General features: G+C 43.9%; 1 protein-coding gene across 1 annotated transcript in view; it reads right to left on the bottom strand.

Moving 5' to 3' along the window:
• LOC120044633 (acid-sensing ion channel 2-like) overlaps positions 1–18,233 on the bottom strand; it is a 149,851-nt gene that overhangs the window by 20,651 nt on the left and 110,967 nt on the right. Inside the window, exons 2-3 of the mRNA XM_038989306.1 lie at positions 12,490–12,640; positions 1,225–1,352 (exon numbers count right to left, since the gene is read on the bottom strand). Coding sequence (XP_038845234.1) covers positions 1,225–1,352; positions 12,490–12,640 — 279 coding nt within the window. The remainder of the gene's footprint in view (positions 1–1,224; positions 1,353–12,489; positions 12,641–18,233) is intronic.

The following is an 18,233-nucleotide window of genomic DNA, read 5'->3' as shown; positions in this document are numbered from 1 at the left end:
ACAGAGAGAGAGAGAGAGACAGAGAGAAAGACAGAGTGATAAAGAGAGATACTCCCAGTCAGGGAGTGGACAGAGATAAGAGGTCAGACCTAGGGCTGTTGTGGTGACCGTATTAGTGCCACACCGTTGGTCACGAGTCATGAAGGCAGTCAAATTCCACGGTAATTAGGTTTCTCCAAGCTCTGATGCTGCTGATGGTCATTAGTAGCCTACAAAACTTACTAACTGCCTGGTACTCAGCACTCTATTGTCCCTCTAATCACTCTGACATCAATGCAAATGTTATCGAAAATCTAATCAAACACTTCATGAGAGCCCGTGAGTTCATGTTGCTCAACATTTCTATAGGCTACGCAATTCCACGAGAAAACAGGGTGATGGCCTCGATTAAAAAGAGGAGGATCTATAAGCTAAGCCTACTATATTTACTTCTCAACTTTCCTAATATTAAGCACATTGCTTATCTTTACAACAGGAGTATAGCCTACCTGGCTGGCATGAAAATGAACCACAGTTTCGAGAGAGAGAAGGGAATGATATTGGTCCATTCTAAATCAAAACAAATTTCACACATACACACTACCGGTCAAACGTTTTACAACACCTACTCATTCAAGGGTTTTTCTTTATTTGTACAATTTTTTTTATTGTAGAATAATATTGAAGACATCAACACTATGAAATAACACATTTGGAATCATGTTGTAACCAAAAAAGTGTTAAGCAAATCAAAATATATTTGGGATTTGAGATTCTTCAAATAGCCACCCTTTGCCTTGCTGACAGATTTGCACACTCTTGGCAAGTTTAAGAATACCTACTCATTCAAGGGTTAGCCTATCACTTGTGAATGATATAATATCACTTGTGAATGATGCCCAGTGTAAGGGAAGAGAAAATGCCTTTTTTTAGCTACTTTTTTAATCCTAGTCGCACACCTCGTGTAGCCTAGCCCATAGGCCTTTATGTTTTGATAAGGTTTGTATCACAACTGGCATCCATGTATTGTAATCTTCCTGCCTCAACTGTATATGCGCACACACACCCCCCCCCCACACACCTGAATAGAATGTTCTTTATCAGAAGTGCACATTTTTCATCTCGGAGAGGTAAGCTCCAGTCAGGAGGAGGTTGAAATTGAAATCTAAAAGTGAAAAGTGTCAGGAAGATTGCAGCAGACCTATTCAGTGTGTACAGTAATAACTTAGGTCAAAGGGCACCTACCCTCTGCTCCTGAGTGGCAACAAAGGTCTGAAAGCCCGGGGCAACGCCAAAGCCCAGCTCGTGGACGAACGGGGGCTCTGCCTGGCTGTGGATCTGCACCCGCACTCCCGCCTCGAACGCTGTCTCCTCTGTGGGGGAAAACATAGACACACACAGGGAGATTAACAGTTACACACACACACACACACACACACACACACACACACACACACACACACACACACACACACACACACACACACACACACTTAAAAGTACCTAATATACACACAATTACTTGAACAAAGTAAAAGACAGTGAAATTCCTTTATGAATCACCTTTAGTAGATGAATGGTGAGCCTGTGAATGAGAGCCATATGCTTCCCTGCCTGCCTTCTTCCTCTATATGGATAACATGCGTTCAGTGGAAAGACAGCCCATTTGCCTCGGCTCAACATCAAATAGAGGAGCAGGAGTAGAAATTCCACTGGCTGTCTCTTAACTATACATATGACAGAGCTGTTACCCAGCCAGTCACACACATGCACAAGCGCACACACACACTGTGGCAACCCGGGCGCCATCAGGGAGCTACAAAGGCAGGAGCAGCTCCAGAGGGCTAGCGAGGTCAAGGTGAGTCAGCACCATGGACAGCTCTACAGGCACCAACTGCAGCTGATGCTTCATCACCAGACACAGTGACACTTACAAGGACACAGGCAGGCAGACATTCTCCAAAGCATAGAGACCCTCTTCCAGACAAACATCATCCAGACACACAAATTCCCCACAGGCAGACGTGCTAACACACTCACACATGCACGGGCACGCACGCACACACACACACACACACACACACACACACACACACACACACACACACACACACACACACACACACACACACACACACACACACACACACACACACACACACACACACACACACCGAGAGTTTGTAGGAAAATAGGCTTTATTCAAATCAATAACTTTCTCTCCGCAGTCTTCTCATCCGGCAGCCATGTTGCTGTGCATTCAATCAAGCCGCCCATCCTCCTCCATGTTTGACAGGCAGCAGCTTCAATCAGGCTGCTGGACTGGAACAGTGAAAGCAGTGGAAGACTGAGCATAGGGAGCACGGCACCCAGGGTTTGCCAGCTTCTTTAAAGGGACGGCTGTGACAGAGAACACAAAGCCCACCACGGCATCACCCAGCAGCCATCCATCACACAGCTACCTGCACTCAGAAAGGAAACGCACCGTGACGTCTGGGATGGGGACGGGGTAACGTATGGAACAGGAAATCAAACAGGTGCTGTGTGTGTGTGTGGCTGCCTTGTAGGACGGGAAGCAAGTCCCAGTACTGAATCACCAAAACAGCATGTCTTGTGTCTGTTCTGGGTGGAGACATATGATGGTTTATTGGTTGCGTAGACAGATTTGCAGGTGCAGCGAAATACTTCTGTTTCTAGCTCCAACAGTACAGTAATATCTAGCAATACAATAACAATACACACATAATCCAAAAAGTTAATACAATTAAATAAAATGAATATCCATACTGTCTATATAAATATATAAGCAGGGGTCGTATATATATTTATAAATGGTGTGTATAGACAGTATGGACAGTATATGAATAGAAAAGGTGTAATATAGGATGAGCCTTGACTAGAATACAGTATATACATATGAATTGGGTAAAACAGTATGTAAACATTATTAAAGTGACCAATGTTCAATGACTATGTACATTGGGGAGCATTCTCTGAGGTGCAGGGCAGAGTGCCGGGTGGTAGCGGACTAGTGACTGTATCTAAGGTTCAGGGCAGGGTACTGGGTGGAGGTTGGCTAGTGATGACTGTTTAACAGTCTGATGGCCTGGCGATAGAAGCTGTTTTTCAGTCTCTTGTGCCAACTTTGATGCACCTGTACTGCCTCTGCCTTCTAGACGGTAGCGGAGTGAACAGGCCATGGTTCGGGGGGCTGAGGTCCTTGATGATCTTCTTGGCCTTCCTGTGACACCGGGTGTTGTAGATGTCCTGGAGGTCAGACAGTGTGACCGCACAACCCTCTGGAGAGCCCTGTGGTTGTGGGTGGTGCAGTTGCCGTACCAGGAGGTGATACAGTCCAACAGAATACTCTCGATGGTGCATCTGTAGAAGTCTGTAAGGGTCTTAGGGGCCAAGTTGAGTTTCTTTAGCCTCCTGAGATTGAAGAGGTGCTGTTGCGCCTTCTTCACCACACTGTCGCTGTGGAAGGACTATTTCAGGTCCTCAGTGATGTGCACGCTGAGGAACTTGAAGCTTTTGACCCTCTCCACTGCGGCCCCGTAGATATAGATGGGGGCATGTTGGATGGATGGGTAATCATGGTGGTGTCATGTACATTATGAGGAAAATGTATATTCTTTTTGAAATACTAATTTAGACAGGAGAGAACGGAGGGCAGGGGTTATGTGAGCATCAACACACACTGCTATGTCAGTTTACTGTACAGTCCATCACGAACACAACAAATCCCCATCACCAGATTTGATCTGAATGAGATGGACATATAGAAAGTGTGATGACCCCTGAAGGTTAGATTGAAATAATCATCATCAGTACCGCCATCATTCCTATCACCATCGTTTCCACAGGTAATGTATTTGGGTGGGACTTCCGAAAAAATGACTGTGGTATTTCATTTGCCTTCCTCTCAGCTGTGATTCCATCTCCGGCTGAAATGAGAAATCACGGAGTAGAGGGGAATAAGAGAATCAGTTGTTGCAGAGGAAGAAAACGGGCTGAGAGTGTGTGAGAGAGAGACAGAGAGAGAGAGCAAGACAGAGATAGTTTGTATGTATGTGTGTGTGAGCGAGCGAGCGAGAGCTAGAGAGAGAGAGAAAGAGAGAGAGAGTGTGTATGTGTGTGTGTCCACGAATGTGTGTATGAAATCAAATAAGAACAGTCACATCTAATCTTGTGTGGGCCGCTGCTGCCAGGGGTTCACGTCTCCCACATAGCCCGGGGTCAACCTTGTTCCTGCTATTCCATCACAGACATTACATTCCCTCTCTCCCTCCACCCCTCACACACCTCCCTCTACCCCTCACACACCTCCCTCCCGCCACCCCTCACACACCTCCCTCCCTCCACACCTCCCTCTACCCCTCACACACCTCCCTCCCGCCACCCCTCACACACCTCCCTCCCGCCACCCCTCACACACCTCCCTCCCTCCACCCCTCACACACCTCCCTCCCTCCACACACCTCCCTCTACCCCTCACACACCTCCCTCCCGCCACCCCTCACACACCTCCCTCCCTCCACACCTCACACACATCCCTCCCGCCACCTCTCACACACCTCCCACACAGCCAGAGGGTTTGCCAATTGCCATACACCACAGCTCCGGACCCCCACCCCCACTACCCAGCCAATCTGCCATTCTGTAGCCTATCTGATCCAGCCACTTGTGTTTGATCAGGCAGCAAGTTTGACACTACACTGTCCTCCTTCTAGAAATATGCCTGCTGTTCCATGTTGCATTTGATGAGTAACATTGATCATTTGGACATTCATGTAAACAGGGGTGTTTCATGGTCAAGTTTCCACACACACGCACGCACAAGTCAATGTGTATTATCACCAAGAAACACTAAAAAGGCATCGGAGGAGTATTTTCCACTCCAGTGTGGATCACCTGGATCCACACTGACCTGTTGCTGACCTGTCTGACCTGTTGTTGAATAAACAACCTCATGTTGTGTTCGGGAGGCCTCACAGCAGTTGAGAAGCCTGAGAGTGCTGAATTAATAAGACAGAGCAGAGAGAGAAGGGCCCTTAGAACTACAACATGTGTTAGGTTCTGTTTGAAGTTCCACTCTCCTCTTTTTTCTAACATGGCGGATATCTGAGATGATGATGGCAGGTTGTAAGAGGGAGAGAGGATACAGAGAGAGAGAGAAAGAGAGCGGGGAGAGGGGTATTACTCCCGAGGATCCTCTGAACACCAAAGGTAATGATTCACGTTCATTAGCTGTGAATCCAATGAAGTTTGGCGGCATTCTGAAGGGAAAATCTAAATAACTCAATGGAGAATCAGAATCTAAACAAATCAATGGGGAATCAGAATCTAAACAACTCAATGGAGAATCAGAATCTAAACAACTCAATAGGGAATCAGAATCTAAACAACTCAATGAGGAATCAGAATGTAAACAACTCAATGGAGAATCAGAATCAAATCGAAGAGACAGAGAGAGAAAGGGAAAACAGAGGGAGAACAGAAGGAGAAAGATATAGCAGCATGAGAGAACGGGGAGAAAGAACATGGAGCGAGAAAGAAATTTGTCCTGGCTCGTCTGTGAAAAGATGAGAGAGAAATCAAAGTCAAGGACTTCTCTTTCATGGTTCCAAATGAAGGCCGTGGCTAATCTATACTCTCCTACAGTATCCAACGCTTCAGATGGGAGTCAGGATGGAGTCATGAGAGTGTGTATCAATGTTAACTCAATCACTATGAGGCTGTATACGATCACATACACTGAGTGTACAGAGCATTAGGAACACCTTCCTAATATTGAGTTGCACCCACTTTTGCCCTCAGAACAGCCTCAATTTGTCAGGGCATGGACTCCACAAGGTGTCAAAAGCGTTCCACAGGGATGCTGGCCCACGTTGACTCCAATGCTTCCCACAGTTGTGTCAAGTTGGCCGGATGTCCTTTGGGTGGTGGACCATTCTTGATACACACAGGAAACTGTTGAGCATGAAAAACCCAGCAGCGCTGTATTTCTTGACACACTCAAACCGGTGCGCCTGGCACCTACTACCGTACCCCGTTCTAAGGCACTTAAATATTTTGTCTTGACCATTCACCCTCTGAAAGGTCCACATACACAATCCATATCTCAATTGTCTCAAGTCTTAAAAATCATTCTTTAACCGGTCTCCTCCCCTTCATCTACACTGATTGAAGTGGATTTAACAGGTGACTTCAATAAGGGATCATATCTTTCACCTGGATTCACCTGGTCAATCTATGTCATGGAAAGAGCAATTTTTGTACACTCTGCGTGGGAATACTTTGGAACAGATTTGGTAGTGGTGGGATGCTGGAAATAGCTGAGCCAATTGAAGTAGGTGACAGGGAGGAAGTGAACATTCACTTTCATCGTTTTAAAGGTGAGATAATGAGCTGCCTGGGGATATTCTATAATATCCCTCAGAACAATTTCAACTTAATCCTGTTATATAAGCAAAACCTTCACCTAAGATCTACCTGGCTACTTTCATAGCACATTATGAATTACAAAGGCTAGTGTTTCCCTTTGTTTAGTACATATAAACAACCCATCTTAATGCTTTGATGCTTAGATAGCTCTACATGACTCCTGGTACAGTTGAAGTTGGAAGTTTACATACACCTTAGCCAAATACATTTAAACTCAGTTTTTCACAATTCCTGACGTTTAATCCGAGTAAAAATTCCATTTTAGGTCAGTTAGGATCACCACTTTATTTTAAGAATGTGAACTGTCAGAATAATAGTAGAGAGAATGATTTATTTCAGCTTTTATTTATTTCATCACATTCCCAGTGGGTCTGAAGTTTACATACACTCAATTAGTATTTGGTAGCATTGCCTTTAAATTGTTTAACTTGGGTCAAACGTCTCAGGTAGCCTTCCACAAGCTTCCCACAATAAATTGGGTGAATTTTGGCCCATTCCTCCTGACAGAGCTGGTGTAACTGAGTCAGGTTTCTAGGCCTCCTTGCTCGCAAACACTTTTTCAGTTCTGCCCACATATTTTCTATAGGATATAGGTCAGGGCTTTGTAATGGCCACTCCAATACCTTGACTTTGTTGTCCTTAAGCCATTTTGCCACAACTTTGGAAGTATGCTTGGGGTCATTGTCCATTTGGAAGACCCATTTGCATCCAAGCTTTAACTTCCTGACTGACGTCTTGAGATGTTGCTTCAATATATACACATCATTTTCCTCCTCATGAAGCCATCTATTTTGTGAAGTGCACCAGTCCCTCCTGCAGCAAAGCACCCACACAACATGATGCTGCAACCCACGTGCTTCATGGTTGGGATGGTGTTCTTCAGCTTGCAAGCCTCCCCCTTTTTCCTCCAAACATAACGATGTTCATTATGGCCAAACCGTTCTATTTTTGTTTCATCAGACCAGAGGACGTTTCTCCAAAAAGTACGATCTTTGTCCCCATGTGCAGTTGCACACCGTAGTCTGGCTTTTTTATGGCGGTTTTGGAGCAGTGGCTTCTTCCTTGCTGAGTGGCCTTTCAGGTTATGTCGATATAGGGCTCGTTTTACTGTGGATATAGATACTTTTGTACCTGTTTCCTCCAGCCTCTTCACAAGGTCCTTTGCTGTTGTTCTGGGATTGATTTGCACTTTTTGCACCAAAGTACGTTCATCTGCGACAATTTCAAAGATTTTACTGAGTTACAGTTCATATAAGAAAATCTGTCAGTTGAAATAAATAAATTAGGCTCTAATCTATGGATTTCACATGACTGGGAATACAGATATGCATCTGTTGGTCACAGATACCTTAAAAAAAAGGTTAGGGAAGTGGATCAGAAAACCAGTCACTATCTGGTGTGACCACCATTTGCCTCATGCAGCGCGACACATCTCCTTCACATAGAGTTGATCAGGCTGTTTATTGTGGCCTGTGGAATGCTGTCCCACTGCTCTTCAATGGCTGTGCAAAGTTGCTGGATATTGGGGGGATATGGAGACGCTGTCGTACACGTCAATCCAGGGCATCCCAAACATGCTCAGTGGGTGACATGTCTGGTGTGTATACATTCCATGGAATAACTGGGGCATTTTCAGCTTCCAGGAATTGTGTACAGATCCTTGCGGCATAGGGCTGTGCATTATCATGCTGAAACATGAGGTGATGGCGGCGGATGAATGGCATGACAATGGGCCTCAGGATCTGAAGTCAGTTACGATGCCGAACTGCAGTCAGGTCAAGACCCTGGTGAGGATGACAAGCAGGCAGATGAGCTTCCCTGAGACAGTTTCTCACAGTTTTTGCAGAATGTCTTCAGTTGTGCAAACCCACAGTTTCATCAGCAGTCTGGGTGGCTGGTCTCAGGTGATCCCGCTGGTGAAGAAGCCGGATGTGGAGGTCCTGGGCATGGTTACACAGGGTCTGCAGTTGTGAGGCCGGTTGGACATCAGTGGTATTGTGTTGTGTGACAAAACTGCACATTTTAGAGTGGCCTTTTATTGTCCCCTGTACAAGGTGCACCTGTGTAATGATCATGCTGTTTAATCAGCTTCTTGATATGCCACACCTGTCAGGAGGATGGATTATCTTGGCAAAGGAGAAATGCCCACTAACAGGGATGCAAATAAATCCTCTACATACAACACCCGTTCTGCCAGTCACATTCTGTTAAAGGTCCCCAAAGCACACACATCCATGGGTCACTCGTCTTTTCAGTTCCCTGCAGCTAGCGACTGGAACGAGCTGCAACAAACACTCAAACTGGACCGTTTTATCTCCATCTCTTCATTCAAAGACTCAATCATGGATACTCTTACTGACAGTTGTGGCTGCTTTGCATGATGTATTGTTGTCTCTACCTTCTTGCCCTTTGTGCTGTTGTCTGTGCCCAATAATGTTTGTACCATGTTGTGTTGCTACCATGTTGTTTTCATGTTGTGTTGCTACCATGCTGTAGCAACACAACATGAAAATGTCTTAGGTCTCTCTTTATGTAGTGGCTCCCGAGTGGCGCAGAGGTCTAAGGCACTGAAGTGCAGTGCTCGAGGCATCACTACAGACACCCTGGTTTGAATCCAGGCTGTATCACAACTGGCCATGATTGGGAGTCCCGTAGGTTGGCGCACAATTGGCCCAGCGCTGTCTGGGTTTGGCCTGGGTAGGCCGTCATTGTAAATAAGAATTTGTTCTTAACTGACTTGCCTAGTTAAATAAAAAATAAAAAATAGTGTTGTGATGTGTGTTTTGTCCTATATTTTTATTTTATATTTTAAATCCCAGCCCCCATCCCCGCAGGAGGTAGGCCATCATTGTAAATAAGAATTTGTTCTTAACTGACTTGCCTAGTTAAATAAAGGTAAAAAATCACTTTAAATGTTGCATTTATATTTTTGTTCAGTGCAGTGTAATAACCTCACAGTCTGCTGTGAAATGCTAAGTGTTTAACTCCCCACTCCTGTAAAAATTCAGTAGTTAACCCAACGGCAGAATGAGATAACAAGTCTTCAGATCAAGAGAAGAGTGAGAAAACTCGCCTGGCTCTTCCACTTTCTAATCTGAACTTCAGTTGACCTCTCTTGCAGACAGGGACAATCCATACAACATCCCACACAAACACGGCCAAGATCGCGTTGTGTTCGATAAGGACTTAAGAAAGTACAGCGAAAAAAGGAATACATTGATTGGAAACAACAGAGGAAGCCTGTTGATACTGTGAAAGGTGGTTGTAGTAAGTGTTGATACTGTATTATGCACCCTGGGCAAAACCTTAGGTCGAAATCAATAGCAGCTATGTGCATACTTTCCATATGTTATGTGTTTCTGTCTGAGGACAATGAACAATAGTGTGTGGTATTGGAGAAGCCAGAGGTCAAGTGCAATGGCTGAGTCCCAAATGGCACGCGATTCCCTTTATCGTGCACTACTTTTGAGCAGGGCCCAAAGTAGTGCACTGTACAGGGAATAGGGTGCCATTGGGGTGAAGCCAATGAGTTTCATCAGACACACAGTGGAGAAGTGGAGCTGGAGGTTAGCACTCCGCCTGCAGCAAATCTCTCTTTAAATTCACATGAAAGATATTCAAATGTTTGTAAAAGTAAATGGTTGGAGAAAATGACTTCGATGAGGTCCTAATCACTTGACAAGTCGTCATTGAATTCCACTTGACGACCCTGCAAATATTTAAGATGCACTTGAGAGATCAGCCCCTCGAAGACAGCTACTGTATGAGAGGAAATGAGAGAGATAATCTAAAGCTCTCATTATTTCTTCCACCGAGCAATCCTGATGCCAATGTGAGTTGCAGTGTATCTAGGCAATTGCATATCTATTTCTAAAACACCGCACACACCTACGCTGGTGATCAAATTAAGATAGCACATCTGTAGTTAAGTGTAATAGCAAACGGGTTGGGTTGTGTACGTTAATGACTAATAAAGTGATTGTTGTCATAATTTAAAAAAATCAATCTAGACTAATTAATATAAATGAAAAAGACAAGAATAACTTTACACTACAGATGTAGGATCTTCATTTGATCACTCTTTTGTTGCACAGTATGTAAACTTGTAGTATATTCAATGTTTAAAAAGGCTTCTAAAGTTTGTAATTTCCACTTTAAAATGTCAGACTTGATTTGCTCTTACAAAAAATGTATCAACCCCTACAAAAAAGTAAATTAATTCTAATCCACATAATACTTCGCATATTCTGTTGCAGCAAGATAATTTTCCTGCTGTAGAAAACTGGCTCAAATTAAGATCCTACATCTGTACTGTGCTCCTGTTGATGCTCATCCAATCCAGATGAAGAACACGGCCCAGTTTTTTTTTTTTTTTTTTACCTATCGGATAGGATTAAACGCATAGAAATATAATTAATTGAACAGACAAATCATTGACTTGAATGGGGACCATTCTATTCATTCCATTTCTATGCATTTAATCCTATCCAATAGGAAAAATCTAGATAGATACTTTTTAAAAACTGGGCCCAGGAAACTGTGTATTTTGACTACCCCCAGCTGACAGTAAAATACCCAGGAACCAAAAATACAAGAGTTCCCTTCTTCAGATCAATAAACATCCCATGCCAAATGTCAACACCCCCTCTTCCTCCATGGTTCTATCCTGATACTGTCCACTTCCTCTGTACTACAAACTAACTCCTGTGAGTCCAGACATGACAGTATGGCAGCAAAACAAGCTGCCTCTCTACCCTCTAAAGCTCCCAGGATGCAGTTAGCCACAAACCTGACCATGGAGACGATGCAGCTCTGATTGACTGCAGGCCTTTGCCAGGCAGACAGAGAGGAGAGGGTGAGAGGAGGGGTGGAGAGAGAGGAGAGGGTGAGAGGAGGGGTGGAGAGAGAGGAGAGGGTGAGAGGAGGGGTGGAGAGAGAGGAGAGGGTGAGAGGAGGGGTGGAGAGAGAGGAGAGGGTGAGAGAAGGGGTGGAGAGAAATAGGGAGGGAGAAAAAGAATAGAAAGGCTGAGGTAGGAGCCCTGTTCCGTGTGTCCAGTGTGTCTAATATGTCCGGTATGTCCAGTGTGTCCGGTTTGTCTAGTGTGGCCGGTGTGTCCAGTGTGTCCGGTGCCTCTGCTTAGGAGCCAATGGTCTTGATTTAAGTCTCTAAAGGCACTGAGGCCCTGCTTCTCTGTGAGGTGGAAGCTGTGAGGAGGAAGCTGTGAGGAGGAAGCTGCAAGGAGGAAGCTCTGAGTAGGAAGTTCTGAGCCCCTGTTATCTGCTGACAGGACTGAGCCAGCTGGTTGTGTGCTAATTAATCCATACAGACACACAGAGGGATAAACAAGGGCACCATCCAGGGCCCTCCATCCCACTAGGAGACTCGACAAAGAGCTCTACACTCTCACTGTGCTGCTAGATGCCCCTCTGTATAGCGACTTAGCCTCTGCCTTATCACAACAGACTTAAACACACCAGTGATGGGAAGGGACAGCTGAGGACAAGCCTATATGTCCCACTGCTAATCTGAGAATAACATGTGGATAATTGATCGGGGGAAATAAACAGGCTCTCTGCATGATACATGTTCTATATAAGGAGAGTAAATATAGTCTATCTGCTAGAGGGCCCATGACTTGGCTTGATGCTGTGCTTCAACAACTCCCCTGTCTTCACTTCCACGCAGGTTGAGACGTGAGCAAGGCTTTCAATGAGGCTCATTGTGCAGCTAACAGGTCAGGCAGCAAACTCCCTCCTACACAAGACTATCTGAACAACTAACAGGGCTTCTTCCACTATGAACAACAAATCGTGAGGAAACTGATAAAGGAATGGCATCGCTTCCAAATCTGAAAGGAAAAGCACATCCTGGCTTGAGCTGTTATTTGACAGCAAGTCAATACATTTTGGGAAGAATTTATATAAATGGTGAAAAGCACAGGACATAGAATATAACCTTGGGGGACACCAGTTGTCAACTCCACATAGTCAGATTGAACACCCTCCACATGGATACATTGTGATTTGGATGGAGAGGGTCAGGTATGGTGTAGTTGGGCCTACCTGTCTCGCCCCACACGGGTAGGTACTCGTCCTGCTGGATGTCCAGCATAATCTCCAGGCCGTTCCCCGTCCCTCCCTTCATGGTGGTCCGCAGCGTCTTCCCCTCCTCCGCTGCGTTGAACATGTAACACTTCCCATACCTGGTGAACACCTGCAGAGAGCGAGAGAGAGAGAGAGAGAGAGCAGAAGTTAGTACTGACCCTGTTATGTACACAGGCTCGTGGACATCAGGAGGTGGACCGATACATTAACTAATCATAAACTGGTACCATTACATTCCCTGAGGCGGTTTAGGGAAGAACTGTCCTTATAGCCTTCTAAATGCATTAAGAAATCAGCAAGCTGAACTAGATATGATAATGATTGTAGCACCCTACAGGCAAATTCAAATGACAACAGGGCCTGGAACAAAAGTTAAGTATTAAGGATTCATGTGGAGACTAGGAACACAAAATGTTGATTTGTCCCTTGGTTGCCCTTGATAGAAATCCATGATCAATCCCAATGGCACACAACAACCTTCTAACACATTCTCCTATGATTACCCAAAATTGGAAGAGGCACCTTGTGCTTTAAAAAATTTTGTTTACGAGCATACACTTTACGGCACGGCAATGGGCCACATTGGAGACAAATTTCAGTGTAATGGAGCATGTGGCTGTTGTTCCCCCTCCCTTCAAGTGGCTGGATGAGCAGAAGCATTAAAGGCTGTGGAGCCCTCGCTCTCTGAAGGACAGCTAATAACAGGCTTTCTGCAGCTCCACTCTGCTCCGGTCAGGTGGAGAAAGCACTTTTCAGCTCCTATATTGGGTAAAGTAGGGCCAGATTAGGCCTTAAAGGAAAGTAGTGGCAGAGATTTGAAAAAAGCATGGGCACTTTACCCTGTATTCACTTAAAAGCGGTGCTGACTCTGCCATTAGTGGCATGGAGTTCATGGGAGGAAAAACCTGCATTCGCCATCCCCATTTTCAGTACATTGTTAACAGTTCAAGGAAAACTGTTGAGATGCCATTATGAGAAGGAATGCATAGGGAAAGCTCAGATTTTTCTAGGTTATAACTGAACTTTTACCCCCCATTCAATCAAACAAATCGGCACAGTTATATGTCACACCACTGTGCTAGATAACGACTTTGAGGTTAATATGAATAATAGACTGGTGTAAAATGCAGAATCAGTGCAGCTTATTTAGGTGTGTAAAAGATGCAAACATGTCAATTAGATGGGTGTTGGGAGGTCCCTGCTCATGGATAATAATCACCATAACAACCCTCAGCCCACCTTCCTTTCCCTCACCAATCAGAGGACTGAGGAATAGAATGTTGTTTGAACATCATCAACAAGGTCACACACTCCAAGCCTTCTTATTGGATAGAAGCAGTGGAGGCCTACCTGCTCTTCTATGGTCTGGTCTGGGATCAGTGTGGTTCTGTGAGCTCAGAATGGTTACGGATACAGAGCCTTCAGAAGGTATTCACACCCTTTGACTTTTTCCTCATTTTGTTGTGTTACAGCCTGAATTTAAAATGGATTCATTAAGATTTTGTTTCACTGGCCAACACACAATACCACATAATGTCTTAGTGGAATGTTTACTAAGTAATGTTTACTAAGTAATTAAAAATGTTTACTAAGTAATTAAAAATGTTTACTAAGTAATTAAAAATGAAAAGCTGAAATGTCAATAAGTATTCAACCCCTTTGTTATGGCAATCCTAAATAAGTTCAGAAGTACAAATTTGCTTAACAAGTTAACAAGTCACATGATAAGTTGTACTCACTCTGTGTGCAATAATAGTGTTTAATATGATTTTTGAATGACTACCTCATCTCTGTACCCCTCACATACAATTGTCCGTAAGGTCCCTCAGTTGAGCAGTGAATTTCAAACACAGATTAAACCGCAAAGACCAGGGAGGTTGTCCAATGCCTCACAAAGAAGGGCACCTATTAGTAGATGGGTAAAAAAAAGCAGACATTGAATATCTGTTTGAGCATGGTGAAGTTATGTATTACACTTTGGATGGTGTATCAATACACCCAGTCACTACAAATATACAGGTGTCCTTCCTAACTCAGTTGCCGTGAAGAAGGAAACCGCTCAAGGATTTCACCATGAGGCCAACAGTTACAGAGTTTAATGGCTGTGATAGGAGAAAACTGAGGATGGATCAACAACATTGTAGTTACTCCACAATACTAACCTAAATATCAGTGAACAGAAGGAAGCCTGTACAGAATTAAAATATTCCAAAACATGCATCCTGTTTGTAATAAGGCATACAAGTAAAATTGCAAAACATTTGTCAAAGAAATTAACTTTATGTCCTGAATACAAAGTGTTGTGTTTGGGGCAAATCCAAAACAACACATCACTGAGTACCACTCGACCATGGTGGTGGCTGCATCATTTAATCCTTGTCATCGGCAACGACTAGGGAGTTTTTAAAGATAAAAGTAAATAGAATAGGGGCCTCCCGAGTGGTGCAGCGGTCTGCGGCATCACTGCAGCCTGGGGTTCGATCCCAGGCTGTGTCATAACCGGCCGTGATCGGGAGTCCCATAGGGCGGCGCACAATTGGCTCAGCGTTGTCCGGGTTAGGGGAGAGTTTGGCCAGGGGAGCTTTACTTGGCTCATCGCGCTCTAGCGACTCCTTGTGGTTGTCTGGCCGCCTACAGGCTGACTTCGGTTGTCAGCTGAACGGTGTTTCTACGATACATTGGTGCGGCTGGCTTCCGGGTTAAGCGGGCGGGTGTTAAGAAGCGCGGTTTTGGCTGGTCATGTTTCGGAGGAGGAATGACTCGATCTTCGCCTCTTCTGAGCCCGTTGGGGAGTTGCAGCAATGAGACAAGATTGTCATTGGATCGCAATTGGATATGACAAATTTGGGAAGAAAAAAATTAATAATAGTAATAGGAAGAGCACTAAGCACAGGTAAAATCCTAGAGGAAAACTTATGTAAATAAGATATTTCTGTATTTCATTTTTAATACATTTGCAAACATTTCTAAAAACATGTTTTCATTTTGTCATTATGGGGTATTGTGTGCAGATGGGTGAGATTAAAAAAAATATTGAATCCATTTTGAATTCAGGCTGTACCACAACAAAATGTGGAATAAGTCAAGGGGTATGAATGCTTTCTGAAGGCACTGTAAGTCTTCTTAATAGAGGGCTTTTCCATGACCAGCAGGGTTGGGTAGGTTACTTTCTAAATGTCATCCATTACAGTTGCTATTTACCTGTCAAATTGTAATCAGTAACGTAACTTTTGGATTACCCAAACTCAATAATCTGATTACATTCAGTTACTTTTAGATTACTTTCCCCTTAAGAGGCATTAGAAGAAGACAAAAATATATGTTACCAATTGAACGACATCTATTGCAGGATAAATTAATGTTATAGTTTACATAGCTGGCCATATACGGATGTTAAATGTTACTTTATGGGTTGGTTATGCAGGCTTCTTCTAACCCATCGCTTTCTACTGCATTGAATAATACGATTAAAATATATCTTTACATTAAAAACCAAAGTCTATCAGAATTCCAGTCATTCCAATAAACGTTATACCCCTTGATCTTCAAGAATAGGACTTGGAAATATAGTAGTAGAGATTAGCCAAATTGTAACCACAAAACTAAGGAATTATTAGCCATTCCTACTCTGTTGTTTATGATTTTGTTGTCATGAGGACTGATTAGGCTCATTGACTCAAGTTGAAAAAAAATGATGCGCTCACAGAATGGCATGCTTTGAGCACTAGTGAGAAGTTCTATATAATTGCAAAAGGGTTTTTTAAATGATCAATTAGCCTTTTAAAATTATAAACTTGGATTAGCTAACGTGCCATTGGAACACAGGAGTGATGGTTGCTGAAATTGGCCTCTCTATGCCTATGTAGACATTCCATTTTAAATCTGCTGTTTCCAGCTACAAGGGCACAGCTATAAGGGCACAAGGCGAGACCCAAATGCAGACAGAGGAGGCAGATGGTAGAGCTCCGAAATGTGTTATAACAAAGGGTGTAGCCAAAGGCAGGTCGGGGACAAGTGGTTCATAAACCAGGTCAGAGTCCAAACAGTACCAGACGATAGACAGTCTCAAGGTCAGGACAGGCAGGGGTCAGAAACCAGATCCGAGTCCAAAACAGTACAAGGGGATAGGCAGGCTGGTAGTCAGAACAGGCAGAGTGGTCAGGCAGGCGGGTTCGGAGTCAGGACAGGCAAGTGTCAAAACCAGGAGGACTAGAAACAAACAGAGATTGGGAAAAATAGGAGCAAGGAAAACCGCTGGTTGGCTTGGCAAACAAGACGAACTGGCACAGAGAGACAGCAAACACAGGGATATTTACACCGGGGATAATAAGCGACACCTGGAGGGGGTGGAGACAATCACAAGGACAGGTGAACCAGATCAGGGTGTGACAGTAGCATGTGTCCATATTTTTTTATCAGCATGAATTAGATTGAGCAATAAAAGCCCCACTTTTATTCCATAGGCTGGGATCCTCACTATGCAGCTTTTACAAGAGAGCATTTTTCATTGGCTGTCCACTGGTTTCAAAAACAATGATTGATAGGAAGCTTAAAGATCTTGAAATCAACCATTATTGGGTTCAAATACACATTTAGAATTGTGAACAGCCATCCACAACAACCACAATCCGTAAGGCACAAATAGCTAAATGAGAGAGCAGCAGCGTGATTTACATCAATGAGCTATGTATATAACAATAATAAGCTATATCCGTATCGTTGTAGACTACACCACTGCTGTCATCCTTATCTCTTTGCATTTATTAAAATTTGATCATCTTTGGATGCCGACAGCAATCGCACCATTGGAAGACATAGAAGACATATACTGTAACCTACAAAAGCCTATTCCTACTCTTTTCCTGTGATCCATCAAACACATTTGGTGTGTCATCACAGTGGTCTCTGACTTGTGGTCAGACTCGCTCAGGTGGAACCAAACTTAAACTTGCGCCTTTTTTCAATGCTGATTTGAATGTCATTGAGAAAAGAAAAGTGTCAAAGATTTTTTTACGCAAACATCCTTTCTGAATTTAAAAGTAATCCTCTAAATCATCATCTAGTTTTTCAAAAGTATCTGTAATCTGATTACAATATTTTTTACTGGTAACGTAATGGATTACAGTTATCGGTTTTAGGTAATCCCTTACATGTAATCCGTTTCTCCCCAACCCTGATGACCAGTGTATGAGTGCTTCTATGGACATGAGTAATTGTCCAGGTGGACAGTGTTATGGTCCTAGAAGGATGTGGGTAGAAAGGGAGTATGAGACACCCCCTTCTCCTCAGTAGAGCAGCTCCCTCCTTCCACAGATATCAATCTGTCTAAATGATCCTTCAGGGGCTAAGAGCTGCCAGAGCCACAGTGCAGAGACGGGGGATACATATTCATAGAGAAATCACTCTTTGTTTGCAGGTACCCGTGTCTCGGTGTCTGTCTCTGACTGGGACTGGGCTTAACTGTACCAGGGATGGCTCCGGTTGATAGCATAGTGACAGAAATACCCGAGTGTATAGAGACCAATATGGACCCAGCCTGCATGAATGGAGAATATCAACATCGCAGCATGTCCCAGCATAGACAGTAATCTGTCAATGTCAAAACACATTGGTCCAAACCTAACAGACCAAAAAGCAGATTGAATGGGATTCAACATGCACTAGCATCCCAGTAAACAAGTTGTTTTGGTCGTCAGCATGAC

This window comes from Salvelinus namaycush, chromosome 3 (assembly GCF_016432855.1).
Source record: "Salvelinus namaycush isolate Seneca chromosome 3, SaNama_1.0, whole genome shotgun sequence".
In the NCBI taxonomy this organism is placed as follows: domain Eukaryota; kingdom Metazoa; phylum Chordata; class Actinopteri; order Salmoniformes; family Salmonidae; genus Salvelinus; species Salvelinus namaycush.
Note: the sequence above shows the minus strand (reverse complement) of the source record. Positions and strands in the feature narration are given on the sequence as shown.